The sequence below is a fragment of the Dipodomys merriami genome, unplaced genomic scaffold (genome assembly GCF_024711535.1).
Source record: "Dipodomys merriami isolate MVZ:Mamm:240054 unplaced genomic scaffold, mDipMer1.0.p SCAF_5, whole genome shotgun sequence".
Classification (NCBI taxonomy): domain Eukaryota; kingdom Metazoa; phylum Chordata; class Mammalia; order Rodentia; family Heteromyidae; genus Dipodomys; species Dipodomys merriami.
Window position 1 is genome coordinate 59,370,243 of NW_027206068.1, and position 18,549 is coordinate 59,388,791.

The 18,549-nt window shown below is 42.4% G+C and overlaps 1 protein-coding gene across 1 annotated transcript in view; it reads left to right on the plus strand.

The window, feature by feature from the left end:
- Snd1 (staphylococcal nuclease and tudor domain containing 1) overlaps nt 1-18,549 on the plus strand; it is a 446,310-nt gene that overhangs the window by 340,242 nt on the left and 87,519 nt on the right. Inside the window, exon 16 of the mRNA XM_069996698.1 lies at nt 5,171-5,280. Coding sequence (XP_069852799.1) covers nt 5,171-5,280 — 110 coding nt within the window. The remainder of the gene's footprint in view (nt 1-5,170; nt 5,281-18,549) is intronic.

Here is an 18,549-nt window from a genome sequence, read left to right on the forward strand (position 1 = left end):
TGACACAGTGCCTGCCCTGAAAAGCAATTTCCGTTAAGAGTTTTATTTCAGTTACAAACATGAGACTCTCACAGTTCGTGGTGGTAATGAGGAGAGAGCTGACTTACAGGGGCATCTAGGGAAATCTAACAGAATCATCCTAGGTAGGATTAGGTCTCTTAGGTCCTAGAACTGGAGGATGATTCTGGGTCTCAGATTGTCCTGAAAATCTTCAGTGTTTAATTCAAGTTAGTTTGCTATTTATTTCCTCCTTCCTCTGGCTCCTATGCCCAGTTCCAATTCCAGAAGGGTACTTGTCTTGGCTCACTTGATACCTACCAGTTTGGTTAAAACAGCTTCTTTCTTCTTGCTGGCCTGACTGCAGATTGGCCTTATTTGAATCTAGCTCAGAAGCATCTGTCCAACCCTTCTCTGTCATCCTCCACCTACTGCTCCTGTTTCCCATTTCCATTTGTGGAAAAGGGAGAGAACAGGCCAACATCGTGTGGTGGTGAACATAGCTGCCCGAAGCAAGGAATGCGGCCTAGTGAGCCCCATGATTCACTCCCACTGCGTTTCACCCATAGTCTCCCAGAAAGACTTACATCTCATACAACCCAGTTATTTACATATGTTAACACCCTGCAACCTAGACCAAATGGCAAATTTGGGAACATACCTTATTCAGTGGTAGAGGAAAATTATCTTTTCTAGAACAAGGTCTTTTTCAGCCACTGCTTGGCCCAGAGGAGACAGATGTATTTGTGAAATAGGGGAAGGGAAGGCAATCTAGGTAGTGTGGTTTTAAAGGCCCCAAGTGAGCAGAGAGGAGTGTTCTGCTTCATGCCTCCTGTCCCTTCCATGTAGCAGTAAGACATGGTGGGCATGCATCATTCAAAGTAGTTTCTTTCCACTAATTGTCTTTCCTTTGTTAGTGCCTAGCCTCTTGTTTGCTGGACTACTAAGTGTCTTTGGGAAGCTTTCATGTTAACTCTAGCCAGGGCAGATCTGCCATGCTTCCTCTTAGCTCCCACTGCCCAATTGAAGAAAATACAGATACACTGTATGGAGGCTTAATTATCATAAAACTCAACATACAGTGTAAAATATTCAGAGTGATACATAACCTTCACATCACCATCAATGGAATCTCTTATATAGCTATTATCTTGTCATTAGCAAGTTTTTCTTCTTGCTCTAAAGCAGAATGACCAAAGTGTTTGCATTAATTGACCTAGTTAGTCAATGTCTCTAAATGTATAATTTTTTTAATAAGGATGATTATTACTCCATTGTCCAACATTTTAAGTTTGAAAGAAGGCATCCTGTACTCTAGGAGTCAACAATTAGGCAAAGAAACACAAAGGACACATGAGCAAAATGGTAGGATTTTATTGCAAGGCAAGACTTTGCAGATTCTTCATTTTATAGACAGACTGTGAGCCTGGAAAAGTTGACTAGTTTTCAGTGGCTGAACAGGAACCAGAACCGTGATGTACTGATGGCTAACAATGGAATATTTCTTCCTGTACCCTACACAAATCAGACAAAATATCCTTTCTTATTGTGCTTCATTTTAAGCAATCTTAGTTAACCATTCATATGCTGGAAAACCTAGAAAAAGTATAAAAATTTGTTTACCTTTAGGCAAGATGATCTGTGTGGTTTGAGGTTAGGGAGCTCCCTAACATTGGAGCTGGAGGAAGAATATGGGACTCACCTGCTTCTTCTGTATCTGCTTGTGGCCCCCCTGGGTCTTTCTTTTCATTCTGACACAGCTCATCAAAGATAAGAAAAGTGCTCAAGAATGTTTATGGTTTTTTTTAGGCATGGCATTTTTTAAATTAAGTATTTCTGCTTTTGAGTAGTTTATCAGTGTCAAGGGTGAGCCAGGTACCTACAGCACACCTGTAAGTGCTGGGCACACAGCTGAGTCGGCATATCCTGACCACAGGCAGCACCATGCCAGCGCATTATTGGAAAGGACAGCTATTAGTGATGATATGTAGGGTCTAGAATTACGCGTTTTCCTCACTGGCTGGGGAGAACTTTGGGAATTCCAGTGATGTCTTTTCAGTCCAAAGCCCTTCGTGCCTTGGGAGCTCTCCATCACTGCTTGTCAGTCTGCCTAGCCCAGCTGCAGCAGCCTTGGGCTGTTTTCTGAGAATCTACCTTTCTTCCCCTCTGCTTACTTTCTTTATCTTTGTTGATTTTTTTAAGTCCATTTTATCGGATGAGGCAACAGCACAACCCAGCCAGCAGTCAGCAATACAGGCCTCATTTGAAGGAAGGGGCAGCATACTCTAGGTTGACTTGCTCCCCAGTCCCTGGGAAGAGCTGGGGGGATAGGAGGGAAGAGGGGGGCTGCACATGTTTGCCTGGAATGTAATAGCAGTGACTGCCTTTCCAGCAGGAGGTTAACATTTGCATGGTCTCTGGACAGTGAATCCCTTACTGTCTCTTGATCCCTTAGGACACAAAACAAGTTTGGAACTGATAAACCCCGAGGCCGAACAGCTTTCAAACAATGCAGCAAAGACTCAGAGCTCTGCCCAACCTTTTAGCCTTCTGTTTTGTACCTCAATCTCTTCCAGTGCTTCTCGTGCTGTGTGTTGCACCCCACTAGTCTTCCATTTCATTGTTAAAGCCATCTTGATTTTTTTCTTTAATAAAATAGAGTAGAAGACAGGCTATCATATATCACATTTAGTCAAGATTAATTAAAGCATACATGCCCATAGAAATGCATATGTAATCGATAATTTAAAAACATTAAAATTCTGGAACACCCTCACACTATCTTTTATCTGCAGGTGTAATTGGGTTGAGCAAATGTAAATCACTCAGACATTCAAATACATTAAAATCCTTCCTGCTCTTCTGGCTTTGAGGTTTGGTCATAGGTCCTGCTCCCTCTTTAAAGCATCCCATCTAGAGCCTCCTTATCCCTTGATAAGGGGTCACTTCAGAGGCGACGTGTCTAAGAGAAATTTTTTGGCTATGTCTGGAATAGATGTGAATGGATGTTTACTTATTTCCACTTTAAACAACCTGCTCCAGCTTCTTCCTCTTGACAAGCTGGAACCCAGCTGCTGGGGTGCAGAAAAGCAACATAACAAAGGCTTCTTTCCTTTTCATCTACATACAGTGGGTGGGTTTGGTTTCTACAGGCCCAAAGGACCCTCTGTTGAAAATGTTTTGAATGTGTTTCTGCTTGATTTGTTTAACTCCCTGGGCCTATTGAGCCTCATCTTTTCTCCACTTCATCACCTGAGGGTCTCCAGAATACAAAGAGTAAAGTGACAGCTGAGAAGAGCCATGCCTTTCTAGACAAAAGCCTTTCCCCTAGCTTCTGCTGCCCCAGTATTGCCTGATCTTGTTCCAGCCCTACCCCACTGCACCCCAGCTCTGCTTTGAGGTATGGAACAGACTGAACACTTGCCCTTGTATTACTCTTGTTTCTGCAGCAATGCTTTATCTACGCGTTTGTGGCAAAATAGTTCAACAGAATCATTTATTTTTCTCTCTGGCAATTCTGCTCTTGCTTAGTTTGCAGATATAAAATGAAAAGTGTTTTTGGCTATTGATGTTGTGGAAAACATGGGTTATATTTCATTCCATTTACTCTAGCTCTCTTTCTCTCTCTCCCTTTGGGGTTAATCTCAGGTTTTTTGGCTCCTATGGTTCTTTTTTTATAACAAGTCCACACCTCCAGCCACCTGGCTCTGAAGTACAGAGAATGAGGCAGCTCTGGTTATTTTCTCAACCCGGTGACATTTGGGTAGGACCTTCAACTGGCCCTTTCTTTCAAGATATGGGCGAATGCTCACTGATACCAGCTCAAGTCTCACCCATTCCCCCTCCCGTCCCTGCCAATACTACCCACCCTACCTCACACTTCACCTCACGTGATCTGGCCCATTGGTGAGACCTGGGGGCTCAGAGAGAATGCTTTCTGATTTGTGCCTGCTGAGAACCAACATGTAAGCTACTTCCTTTCTTCTAGGCTTTGGTGATCTTTAATCCATATCAGAAACATGAATAGCCACCCAGCTTTACCCATTTAAAAAAGTGTGCCTTCTGTGGAGGCAGTGGTGTGACCCCTTCTCCCTAAGGCATCCATCAGATGTGTGCAGCTGTGTAGATGCTCTGCTTCCGCTTCCCCAGGCCAAGCTTCTGGTCCTTTCACTTGTCTATTCATGGTTATGGTAGCATTCCTAGCTCTGCATTAGTGCAGCAAGAGGGACCACCAGCTGTTTAGACACATAGACAAAAGCCTTCTCTCCTGAATTGTCATTTTCTTTTCCTGTCTCTCTAGCCTAGTTCAACTTTTTGCTTCATAATTACAGTTGCAGTATGAATTACTTTGAAATATTTATGTCTTACCCAGATATCAAAATGCAACATATTTCATGGTCTGTCAGAAACGACCACTGTTGGTGATAAATATATCTTCAAAATGAGTGATTGAATCAAAGAAAGAAAAGGCAGGCAGAGTGAGTTAGTGAGCACTTCTTTTGTGTAGTCATTGGATACAAACAAGAAAAGGATAGGTTTCTGTCCTCAGGGGTCTTAGAGGCTAGCCATAAGGTCAGGAACACTGAGATTTTTAAGCATGGGAATTGCTAAGAGCAATAATGCTAATGATGATAAAGAGGATGTTGATAGTAGCCAAGTATAGGGAACCTTTCCATGTGGCAGACATTGTTCTAAATACGTTTTACATAAGTAATCTCTTCCCAAGCAAGTTCACACAGCCAGCTCAAGAAGTAAATAAATTATATCTGTCTTATAAATAGAAAACTGAGACAGTGTTCAGTAATTTGGTCAAGGTCATGAAGCTAATAAGTGATAGATTAGATCTAATTCTGGGTCTCCCTGACTACAGACACCTAATACTTGATCAGTATTCTGGGTTCTTCCCTTCCTTCCCCACCCCACCCCTTCTGTCTCATTCCAAATGAAAACCAGTAGTACTAGTATCCAAAATATAGCCTAAGGACAGAAGGCAAAATGACACTGAATTAACACTTTGGAATTTGATTTGAAGTGTAATAATAAGGAGAAAATGTCTGGGAGTCAGCTGCCCAGTAGCTGGGCTGGCAGTATAACATAGGTGAAAGAGCCATTCATGGCTCAAGCCAAAAGACTAGAACATTTCACCACAAATTTTCCTTTTTTCTTGACACAGGCATTGAATGTCCCCGAGGAGCCCGAAACCTCCCGGGTTTGGTGCAGGAAGGAGAGCCATTCAGCGAGGAAGCCACGCTTTTCACCAAGGAGCTGGTGCTGCAGCGAGAGGTAGGGCTTTACCGCGTGTCTTCCTGAATGGAAGGGCCCAGGGCCTAGGGGTTTCCTTGGTGTCATTTTCCTGCCATGTCAGAAATCAGTCTGTTCCCTTTTCTACTGCTCATGTTCGTGAACGTCCTTGAGCCATTCTATGCCTACCTGCCCCTTATTTTCTTGAGCCCTACATCACTGACCAACCACCTCTAAGTTGCTTCTCCCCACTGGTGACTTGGAATGTGTGATACACACCAGGCCAGGTGAGGCCAGCCAGGATACTAATGCAGAGAGCTTACAGCTTTGCAGTCCTCCTGTTTGGCGAATTAGCCTGAGCTGCCTGCCTCCAGCTGGATTTAGAAGCTTGACTAACCCTGTCAGGGGCCAATTTTCTTTGAACATTTATTTGTATCTTTGAGTAATTGCATTTTCTGTAGCGGGTTTTCTGACTTAATTTAATTGTATTTCTGCTTCTGCCTGTTGGGCTGGCTCTTGCAAGCAGGAGTTAGGCTCTCAGCTGCTGTGGGGCCCTTCTACCTGCTAATTTTGCTCAAGTCATCATCAACAGATCCATCTTCTTTCTAGGAGTATGCCAGCCATTCATCCTGTTAGGTGGGCACAAGAAAAGAACAGCGGGGAAGTGTGCCGGGCTCAGACTTAGATTGAGACCTGCTTTTATCCCTCTTTTACAATCTAATCTATCAGGTTCCTCCAGCCTTTTTCAATACCAGAATTTACACAGAGCTATAGGATTATGTATTCCTAGACATTTTCTCTCCCATTGGTCTTTCCAGATACTTGAGAGCAGATGTATAGGCTTCTTTAGGATGTTCAGTGATAACAGATACCTGTGTAGAAGCTTCAGCATCTCATTTTGATTTGAACAACCAGAAAATAAATTAGATGTGAGAGGCAGGAGAGAACAGGCCAGCCTGAGGAGCTTATCTTGGGCTCCCCTGGCTTCAAGAGACCCAACTCTTTGACTTCTGACTAAATGATGTTTTTGCTGTTGGTGGCTGCCCCCTCTTTGAGATTTCTCTGTCACTGCCTTTTCATTTTTGTGAAAGAAATAAATTTGGCAAAAGAGATCCTGAATTCTTAATTCAAGAGATTCGTGCTTCATTTCCCAAACGTCATGCACAACAACCTGGGTAGTAATGTATCTGACGTGTAGGCCATGTTAATATTAGTGCCCTATTTAATCACGCCATCAGATTCACATTGCTCTGTTTTGTTTTTGTAATGAGATATATTTACTTGTGAAGTAGAATGCCTTTACATTGGCATTCCTACTCCCCATTTTGTAATTCACACTGTAGCTTGAATTTTTATCAATTAAGGATAGCCCCCACCCTCTGCTACAGAAATGTTTCAAGAATCCACTCTTAGAGCTTGGTACTAGTGCCTCATGCCTGTAATCCTAGCTACTCTGGAAGCTGAGATCTAAGATTACAATGTGAAGCCAACTGGAAAGTCCATGAGACTCTTACCTCTAATTAACCACTAAAAAACTGAAAGTGGAGCTGTGGCTCAAGTGGTAGAGTGCCAGCCTTAAGCATAGAAGCTCAGGAACAGTACCTAGGCCCTGAGTTCAAGCCTTGTTCCTTCTCCCCTCCCCCCCAAAAGACACAGAATCCACTCTGATTACTGTCTACCAGGCCACATTGCAGATTTTAAAAAGGCCCAGAGATTAGGTGGAAGGGAAAAATACTGTAGAATTCCCCTCTGACTTTCATTAGTGCATTGAAATGTATGACCTTCTGAGGGAAGCAGCAGCAGATCCTTTGTTTGTTTCTTGTGCTTTGGATAGGGGAGGAAACCCCTTATTGGATTGCCAGAGACACCTGCTGGCACAGTCTCATTTATCATCACTTACTTCTATGTCAGTTTCTCACCAGAGTGATCGCTCTATTGTTTCACATCTCCTCAAGTTCCTTCTTTATTTTTTAATTCTTGATTTTCTCAGCCACTTTTCTTCCTAGTTATATACCCAGCTCACTGGTCATATTCAAAGTACAAGGAGTTCAGCAAAAATACTGACTACTAAAAGGAATGAGTTCACCTAGGCCAAGAGTTCAGGCCCCACAACCGACCAAAAAAAAAAGAAGAAGAAGAAGAAGAAAGGAATGAGTGGCCGAGCACTCTTTACTGTCTTATGCTTCTTGTGATTTTCCCATGGTCTGTTTATCTGTTAATGTTTCCTGGTTAAAGAGTCAAAGTTTTTCTCCACCTTTAATGCCCCTGCCATATGAGTTTACAGATCTTTAGTCTCATCCAAAATTGGTATTTATTTATCTTGATTATAGTGGCCAAGTCTTTCATAGCCCTATGCTGAAGGTCTCTCAATAAAGAACCTTTCTGCATTTTCCTAACTGCTTTTATGATTATTTGGGCAGGCTGTTTTGAAAGATTATTATCCAGAGGAAATCAGAATAATACCTAGACTACAAATAATTAAAGATGTTGACTGAAGGAACCAGTTTCAGCCAACTTTCTTGAGCACTTCCATCATAGGATGTACAAAAACTGTTTTCTGAATGGTTGAAGGAATGAAGAAAAGGTTTTGTTTTGTATGAGTACCATTTATTTACTTTTTCCTGGGTGGTACCTTTACCTGTTTCATAAGTTGTCTTGTCGCACAGTGTTTTTTTTACCCTTCCACTCTCCCCCTAAAGATCTAGCAAAGGAGAGAATCCATGCATCATTGCCCCTGGAAACAGAGTTCCTTCCTATGGACTCCAGGAAGAAAAAACAGGCCATGGTATGGAGGCCAGTGGGTGAGCCCGCAGCCTCCACTGTGACATATTGCCCTTCAGGAACTCTCTTGGGTCAAGCTATTTCTGGATGGCTGAAATTGAACTGATTGTTTGTGCCTTGTCCTATTCTCTTGATAACCAAACGTCACCAGGTATATTGAAAATGTGACTATCCTTGGCTCTGCCCCATCCTTCCATGTAATTTTTTAAACATTTGTCCATATTATTTCATCTGAAACCCAAATTTCTTTGCCCTCTGCATGCTCTCCGCAGTTACTGCACATAGACATTATTAAAGGAAAAGAGAAGCACACAGATTTTATATTTTAGAGCACTTCTTCAGCCCTCTGTATGATACTATAGCTGCATAGTCTTCCAATTCACTACCATGTATGAAAGCATAAACTGACTGGAGAAGAATCAAGATTGTGGAAAGGACTATGTAGTGGGTTACTGCCACAAGGCCAGACTTCTGCCAAGGAGGTAACAAGAAGTTAGCTTGCAAGGTACTAGGCAGTGAAAGATGGCACCTTGTTTAATGAAGTATATTGTCCTGTTTAAGAGTTGGCTAAGCAGCAATCCTTCCCTGTTTCTCTGTTTTGAATAAAAAATTATAGTCTTTTTTTTTTGGGGGGGGGGTCCGGTGGTGGGCCTGAACTCTGGGCCTGGGCGCTGTCCCTCAGCTCTTCAGCTCAAGGCTAGCACTCTACTATTTGAGCCACAGCGCCACTTCCAGCTTTTTTCTTATGTGGTGCTGAGGAATCAATCCCAGGGCCTCGAGCATGCAAGGCAAATGCTCTACCACTGAGCCACCTTCCCAGCCCCAAAAATTATAGTCTTTTTATACCCATTCCTCACATCTATGAAGTTCAGCCAAGGCCTAAGTTTCCACTTGTCCTCCTTTAACTCAAGTCCTGATCATCACACTTTCCTTACATGTGTGCTTTGATGCCACTACTTAGTCTAGAGCCACTATCATTTCCAGCCACCTCCCAGCCCACAGTGTCTTTCCCCCATTTCATTGTTCCACTTATTTTTTTTCATCTATAAGGTGCTTCTTCCAAGTCATTGGTTCCTGTTGGCTTTGGCTCTTCTCCCTGAGTCAGGAAGAAGTCTGGTCAGGGCTGAGGTCTAGTATGCATATGATATGGCTACCCTTAGAGCTGAAAGAACCAGAAGTTATGCACGTAATTTTCTTCGTGATCCTGGAGCCTAGAGCAGCCAAGGACCTCTTAGAGGACTTACCTCTTACTCAAAGGACACCCAAAGACTTCACATCTCTTCCAGCCTGGCCCAATTGGGTGGCAGGAATGAGCAATTCTAGCCCCGCTGCCAGTCTTCACAAAATTTTGCTGAAAAACTGTCATACTATTCTTTATGTATTGTCTTTATGGGAGTGATCACACTAACACTTAATGCAACTAGGTTTAATAATTATGTCTAAAGTTACATGGTCTTCAAAACATATTTAGTCAAGTTTGCTAATGTTCCCCATGGAGTAGAGTATGATGAACTGTGTTTGTGATCACCCAGAAAGAGTGGGTTGGCTGTCTTGTCCCCATCCTTGAATCTGGGCTGCATCTGAACCATATAACTGGAAATGCTTATATATTGATCTGCTATAGCGATGACTGAGCTGTTTACTGTGTCCCATTGGAGAGCATATGCTTGGTGATACCTCCTCACCCCCATACAGATGTCTATTTAAGGCAATCCCCTGTTACACTGCCAGGGACAGGAAGATCTGGAGTAATTTCCCAGATGGGGAGTTGTGCTCGTTGCTATCATCTTTCCAGTAGTGATGAACGATAGCTTTAGCTAATGGGTAGATAACTAGCTTAAAAGTGCAAACTCCTAGGTTTTCACACTCCAGTTATCCTGTGGCCCTGGGTGTGGGATTCTTTCCTGCCTTGGTATTTCTGTCTAAAAGACTGAGCTGGCAATGCAACCATCATCTTCCTTCTGAGGCCTGTGTGAATACAACAGGTGAATGTCTTGACACTGCCTTCCAGCAGGCTAGCTAGTCACTATCTACTTACCCACATATCCCTGCCTGCCATTGCTCTAATTGTAGCAATATTGGGGAAACCTGAACTTTAAAAAAAAAAAAAAAAAGATCCGTAAGGTATTATCAGAAGAGATCAGACCAGTGTCACACCTTTTTTTTTAGAGATAGGGTCGCATTATGTTGTCCAGGCTGAATTGGAACTTTGATCCTCCTGCCTCCATTCCCAAGTGTCAAAGTCAAATTGTAACTCATTTCAGCTCCAAACTTTAAAAGGTATGGTTTGCAGCAGACGAGGGAGAATCTCCAGGAGTTCGTGATCACTTCCAAGCCCTTCCTCACCACCCCTTTTGTCCTCTGTCAGACAGTCCAGATCCTTGCTGCTGCCTGGAAAAATAAGTCCTCATGCTGGACAGCCCAGCTGAAAACTCGGCTGCTGCCCTGACCTATTTCCCCTCTTACTGCTAGCATCAAAAGGGAGGATGTCCCCCGGGGAGCCCATTCTGTGAGCCATAGTAGCACTGGCACAGCCTGGTTTTCCTGTCACCCTTCCCTGCATTTTTAAAAAGCAAATGCACATAAAAGTATTATAAGCAATTGTTGCCATTTGAGAAAACGTCTGCATTTCAGGGAATGTGCACATATATACACACACAAACCACTTATTTATTCAAGGTTCAATGTCTGAGAAAAAAAGCTTAGCATAAAAGAAAAAGCAAGTCCATCTCTTAGATTGTAGTTGTACTGTATTCTGTCTGAAAGTTCAAGGTTGAAAGTTGATCTAAACCTGTGTCTTTCACATTGATACCCTCTAGCTTTTCCCCACAATGTCCCTCAAGTTCCCAGCTTCCTATTCTACCTGCTTATGTGGCCCATTCCCCTCCAGGGAACATCATGGAAGGAGAAAAAGCACAGTACTAGCTCTGGATCATCGGAAGATAGTTCAATACTGGAAAGTCCAAATGGTCCAGGACATCTGGCCTAGATAATGCCACTAAAACCGGCTCAATGAGCCACTAATAATTACCTGCTGGTAAAGTAAGCCAGTCATGTGCCACCTACTTGCCCCAAACACTTACTCAAGATTATCTCAGCCACCATCTATGAGAAAGGGAATACACAGTTCCCTTCTCCCACAAGATCTTAAACACTGGTTCGGGGCTAAGGCTTTTCTTATCTCCCCATCCACCCTCATTAACAGCTCATCCATGGCCTTCAAGTTCAGTGTGTTCTGGGCCAAGACTATTTTCTTCAAAACAGGACTCAGGTAAAAATCACCTGCCTTTCTAGTGATGAAAACTTAACTTTATAGTTCAAGAAACTCAGTGCAACTACCTTTCTTCACAGCTGGTTATAAAACAATTACTAATATTCAAATATTTACATTCCTATTTAAGTCCTTTTTCTGCCCCAGATTTTGCCAATTTTGCTATCAGAAGGTGCTTTTTTTGAGGCTGTATAGCATTATTTTTCAGTGGCATTATATCTGAGATTACGGACTTTCCCAAAGGTACAACATGGGTGGATTTTCTCCCATGAAGCCTTCTATTCTGATTCTGAGTGCTTGCAAGACTTCAGGGAAACCTGCAGGATGTGGAATGGCCCTACCTCACCTAAGTGTCTTCTCTGAATTTGTGTAGTTCCTGAAGCCGGATCATCTGTTGGTTTTATTTTTCAGAGTCTTACTTTTTATATAATGATTGCTTCATATACTTTTGAAAATAGATGACCATGTTCCTTTTCCTAACCTCCCTAAGGAGACAGATCTGAGTATATTTATACATTGGTTTAAAAGCTGTGACTCCACTGCCTCTGAGATAAAATCTTATGTCCTTATTTTACACATATTCCTAGTTACTTCCCCACCTTGGAGTCTCACCACCAGTCACTTAATAAATTTCATCCTATTAGAATGGACCTGTTATACTTGAAGTTTCCCATAGATCGACAGCTAAGATATACTTAGGTATTTGTTTAATCAAGGTTCCCAGTAACTGTAGTGTTTGAGAAGAAGACCTCTTCTTATTTGGGCTGTGGGTGTGGGTGCGGGTCTGTACAAGCATATGTGCATGCATTCATGCTCCCAGTCCTGGGGTTTGAACTTGAGGCCTGGGCTTTCCCTTAGCCTTTTTGCTCAAGGCTGGTATTCTGCCACTTAAGCCACAGTTCTACTTAAAGATATTTGGTGGTTAATTGGAGGTAAGAGTAACATGGATTTTCTGCCCCGGCTGGCTTCAAACCACAATCCTTAGATTTCAGTAGTGAGGGTTACAATTATGAACCACTGGCACCCAGCTTCTATTGGCATTCATGTTTCTTCAGGTAAGTTTTTGCAAGCTCACTCACTCTCTCTCTCTCTCTCTCTCTCTCTCTCTCTCTCTCTCTCTCTCTCTCTCTCTCTTCTCTGTCCCTTGTATGTTGCCATCTTCTGCTAAAACTGTTAGGTGAAGGGATTTTTTTTTTTATCTTCAGGCCCACAACTAGTCCACAGATAGATTGTAAGCTTTCTGTGAATATCAAAGTATTATCTGCACATTTGTAGACCACAAATGAAAATAGCATCACAACAAGAAGTAAGGTAAAAAGTTCAGTTGAGAGGTGCTGTCACATTGCCCATTTCTTCCTCTTCTCCTAGTTGTTGTATTTCCCCTGTCAGCTTTCAAACTCCTAAGGTAGCTTAGTCTCCAGTCACCAGTGGGCCAACTCAAGCAAGCTCAGCGCATGTACTGGCTCCAGTGGGATTCCTTTCTGCAAAGCTGCTGGCTCAGCTCAGCTGTTTCCCTCTTCAGCTTAGAACTTTCACAGCCAGTCAAGCATAGAATTGCATCCATTCTTCTGAAATAGCTGCTGAGCCTAATTTGTCATTGGCTTGGCCAAGATTCCGTTACCTGTAATCATGTCATAAGGACTGACTGGTGTAAGTTTGATAGGCCTCACTGCCCTCCAAAGGCTGCTTTTCACACCCCAGGCTGCTGTTAGAATTGGAGGTAGGACACGCCCATAAAAAAAAAAATGCCTCCTTGAGACACTTAAGGTCTCAAGGATGAGATTCTAACCCTGGGAAGAAAATCCTTTTTAGCAAAAGAATTGTTTGCCTTTCCCCCAGAATTGGACCCTACTGTTTGTAAATTTTTCTTTGAGAAACTTTTATGTTCCTCTACCAGGTCATTTTGTCTGTCTAGCCGCTATTCCTATCCAAAAAATGAAGTAAGAAACATTTGGACCTGACTATTGTACCTTCTTTCCCCAAGTAGAATCAGCAGAACCCTTGGCAATGCCAAGACAATCCTGGCACTAATTCTTCCTCTCCATCTTTAATTCTGACCCATATAACTCCAGAATAAAGATGGAAAAGCTCAACCATTTTTTTCCTCCTGCTGCTTATTTCAATCTCATCTAAAGTAAGGCCTATGGGTGAAGAGGCTGGGCAGAGATTGAGTGCATATACTGTTTGACTTTTAAGATTATTACAAAGAAAAAAACATGAAAATCCTTTAGACAGAGCCTTGGCCAGCTGAACCCTGCCGCTAATGGTGTTTGATTTTTTTTTTTCTACCGTCTGATGTGAAATGATGTTCCTTACGAGCCATCCCCATGGAAGACAGAGAAGCCCCACAATGCTTAGCTTCCTGGTCTACCAGGAGCTGTGTAGGGCTTATGACCCAGAACAAATAGAGAAATGTTACCAAGGGAAAAGACTGCTGGACTCCCTCAGAGCTAGGTAAGGTTTATGCTAGGAGAGCTAGTTGCCATTTATTTTAATATAGGTGTATTAGATGTTCCTGAAACAGCAATTTTGGTTTCTCTTTCCTCTTCAATCATCCTGAATATTCACTGCTTCCGGAGCTTTGGTGAGGATTCTCTTAAAAGGTAGGCAGAGGCATCTAATATTCTTAATATAATAATAAAGTGCTGAAGGAAAGCAGCTTGGAATTTTCATTTCTCAGGTGGAATGCCTTATTATGAAGTCCATACCCTTCTTTCTGAAAGCCTAGTTTGGAAAGTCGATCTCTATTTCATTTAATATCTCCTGACAAGCCTCTGCAACTATACATGACCTCATATAGGCCTGCCCACTACCTGATTTTAGCTTCAGGACCCAAACATGTTAGCCAACACCCACATAAACTTGAGTGTGAGTTGAACATGCTGATATGTTTGTAATCTCTTCAGTCCTGGCACCTCCTTGTTCTGTTTGTCCCAAACATCCTAAGCTACACCCACTGCCTGAATTTTCCCTTTGGTGTTACATAATTCAAGTGATACCTTTTTAGAACATCGCTCATAGTATATATGAGAGCAAGGCTGCCTGAGCCACCAGCAAAGAATAAGCAGGTTGAAGATTGTGTTTGCTCTCCAGGTAATACTAACATTCCTATGTTCCATGTGTGACTCAAGGAGAGATGTGCCTGATGAATGAGCTGACGTTAATTCTGCCCTGTTCTTGCCATTAGCATGCCTACTCCCTATCTGTTGCTTTGGTTTTCCAAACCTGGCTCTATTGATGAACTTCCCACTTGCTACTCCACCCGTGACAGTTTCTGGTCAGCTAAGCTTAAATGGATTTTGAAAATGAAAGTGACCAATGGCCTGTTATGAAATGCTTTGGTGCATGAAATAAGATTATGAGCAAGGTGGAGAATTAACAACAGAAATACCCTTACCTGGCCCAAAAAAAACATGTGTCTCATAGTCAGAAAGGAATAGCTCATTTTTAGGCTTATCTTCAGAACCTTTAAGAGCATCATTTCTCCTAGGTCTCATAATAAAACTCTTAATAACATGTGAAGAGTCAGACCTGGCTTCACATTCCAACCTTGCCATTTCTTGTGTGTTCTTAGATTCATGACCTACTTGGTAAATATTAAGCACTTGGTGAAAAGCAGCTTGCACCCATTTTCATTATCAATAGAAATTTTCTAATGGCTTTGCTAAGTAGGAATCAAAGTTTAATGGAGAAAAAACACCATACCCAGAGTAGGATGGTAGGCTGGATACATAGGTAGTATGTATGCTGTGAATTAATATTCATATTGGAATTAACAAAAAGCAGTACTTAGACTTCTTTCTGTAGCACCCTTCACTCCCCAAGCCTATTTGAGCCAAAGATGACAAATGCAAATATTCTCCCATTCTTACTCTTCATTCTATCTTGTACCTGTAGCTGACACTCCCCGTCGGTCTTAGCATTATTGTGCTGGCTTGGGATGCAGATCTCTCTTAGGGCTCCTCAAAACTACTACCAATTGAATAGATTTGGCATTTGGTTAGGGACCAATTTGTTTAGAAACCTTGTTTTAAGTTCTCAAAAGAGTATTTCTTTAAATATCTTTGATGTCGGTCAGGGTTATTCTAGACAGCATCTCCTTGCCTCTGATTCTGCATGGTCCTTCATAGTGAAACCACTTCTTTCTACCCAGTGTCATGTTCATTTGGGAAAGCAAAGATCTAACCAAGATTATGCCTGCAAGTTCTAAACTTTGTAAGAAGTCTTTTCTGGATTTTCAGTCTACAGACTGATAAGAGACAACCATCACCATGAGAGCAAGGAGGTAGAAGCACTGGAATATCTTCTTCATGTCTGAACATCTCTGGGGGGTCTCTGCTTTTCACCATTTACATAGACTTCTGAGCTTGCTTGTTTCCCAGTGTCACACCCACTTTCAAATGAGGGATACAGTGGTAGCCTTCTAGATCGCCTGTGCCTCCTTGTTCTTGATGGAATAGCAGTGCTCTTTTCTGTCCTACCCTGCCAATCCACAACCATAGATTGTTATTTGTTTATCCTTCATCTGCATTAAATTGCCAGAGTCAGAAACTAGCAGAGTGCCAGGAGGAGCCCTACAAAATTTCTAGGTGTTAACCAGGACAGAAAAGAGACAGGAAAAGAGCCCCAAGTAGAATTATTTAGAAAGTTACTGCAGGAAAAACGGCTGTCTGTTGTACTCAGAATGAAAGATTCAACTGGAAGCTGTTTCGATGTGCCCTTCTTCCCAGGTTAGCATGCTGTTTTCTTCTTCTTTTCTCATCTTTTATTGCAGTCAAATGCTTTATAGTGGTTACCAGAGGATCTTGGCATAGAATGTACAACTAGAGATGGAAGATCATGCAGCTGAAACTCCTAGTCCCTCCCTCTATCCCTTCCAGGACAGCTGCCTCTGCCACTGCACTTCACAGTTCCCTGTAGTGTTTACAGTACTAAGGTGCTGTTACCTCTCCAGTTAAATAAGTCTAAAACCACTGACCCAGGGTTTTTATAGCAATAGTGCAACCTTATATGAGGAAATGCAACAAATAGTCCATTACTGCTGATTGGATATGGATTTTTAGCCTGGCCACCTGCCACTTGGTAATTTTAGAATAGGGTCACTTTCAGAACTGGAAGATCCCTTGTAGGAGGGAACTGGTACTTGCTAAATTGTTGTTTCTTATCATCATACCCTCCCATAGCCATGTACCCCACCTCCTGACTGGAGGGCAGTCTCCTGGCCTGCTTGGCAGAGAGTGCCAGAGCTCTTCCATCAGCTTCCAGGAGTGCAGACATGGCCTTTTCCTAATGCCCAGGGTGCACTTAAGTACTTCCTCCTTCTAATCTCAGCACTTCCACTCTCCACACCTCAGCAGGTTTGTAACTTGCTTTTTATTTGGCTGTAGGTTTTGGTCCTTCAGGTATTTGTGAGAGGAAGGTGGGGAAACTGGTGAACTGTGGTGTCGCTGATTTCAGAATTAGACAATTATGCCCTGAATCCTAGTCTCTGGGTAATCATTTAGTCAAGAGTGTCAAGAGCATCCTAGAAGTCTCTGCTACTTCCACACACTAGTTTTGAAGGCTGGATTCAATTTCATGTTGGAGATGCGACCATCTCCCTGGTTTTGCCATCTGCAAAACAGGAGTAACTAAAGAGAATTAAAAATTCAGGCAAGGTGGAGAGGTTACTGAGGAGAGCCAGGCCCCACAGAGGCACTGGGCATGTTGTATGGCCTTGAGGGGGATTTCTGGGCAGAAAGCTTGTCATTTTTACTATTTTCCCCCTCTCACCAACATCTGAATAATTAGACCCAATTAATGGCCGTGTAGCATCCGTTGATGGATAGTGATCCATACCCAATAGCACTCCTTCCCTCAATTTTCTGAAGAGTACAGAATTTTAAGCTTTGGTCAGTAGTCCCTTTCTTCCTGCTATCAAATCTATTTGGCAAATTGCCTTTACATAAACAGGACACAGACCGGTTCAGCAAATCCTAAGCAGAATCTGTTCCAGAGGAGTTAAGGATTCTCTCAGTCTGTCTTGTAGCCAACTGGTTGAAGATCCAAGTAAGACACTAAATGCTGTGCTATGACCATCTATTCTAATACTAGCACATCTGTCCTAATACTATCTCCCATTTCCTTATTGTCTAGATAAGACTATGTTTGCATATCGTTTGTGTGATGAGTATCCCTTTTGCCCTAGGATTAAGACCAGTCCTCTAACATTTCACCCAAGACTTTTGATCTTTATATTTTATTGTTCGATGCAAAGTTTTGAAGGATAGGCCTGAATTCATGAAGCCATAGTCAATGTTATTATCAACTATAAGGCTAGTTTTACCTCATCTGCTGCCTATCTATGTGCTCTTAGCATGTGACCCAGAAGTGGGTTAGTAAGGTATTGCTAGAGGTTGCCCTTAAAACTTTTTTGCTTGTCCATCAAGAACTATAATTCCTATCTGGGTTAAGATGATACCACTAAAGTAGGACAGCCTAAGAAAATCATGAGGCCTTGAGATCCCTAGCATGTCTCATTGTGTAGGCATCTAGGCTTGCATCAAGGGCAGCCTATGGCCTCCTGTGCCCTTTAACCCTGATGAAGCATTGGAGCGTTTAATAAGGTATTGAGAGGCCTTCCATGGACAGCCTTGGAGGTGAGTGAGGTCTCCTCATGACTCCTTCGGAAAAGTACTCAATCAGTCTAACACCATCTCTAAGGAAATACTGCAGCCTCATACTGCTCATACTTTCTTCCTCTTTTCATTCTCCTCTACACACACACACACACCAGTGTGTTTCAGTAATTTGTACAGTATCGTTCAGAGATGTTGGAAGATCAATAACAATTCACCTTTTCCCTTATTGATTAAAGTGACGGCAAGGAAAAATGGCAGGCAATACCAATTCATTTGTCATGAGCGACCCATTTCCTACTGAGCTGCCTGTGAGTTACCAATCCGCAGTTGGGATTATTCATAGTCCCAGACTTCTTTTTTTAATTTTTAATTCCTGTAGTGGGCCTTATACTTGTGAAGTAGGAAATCTACCACCCGAGCAATGCTGCCAGCAGCCTATTTTTGCTTTCATTATTTTTTGAATAAGATCTGGCTTTTATTTATGAGCCAACCTGGACTAGAATCCTCTTGATCTCTATTTCCTGAGTAGCCAACATTGCAGGTGTGATCCACCATGTACAACTTTCCAAACTGTCTTAATGTGAGAACCACTGTGTTTGGCTCTTGTAATCAAAAGTTGGCAAAGAAGAGGATGATTAA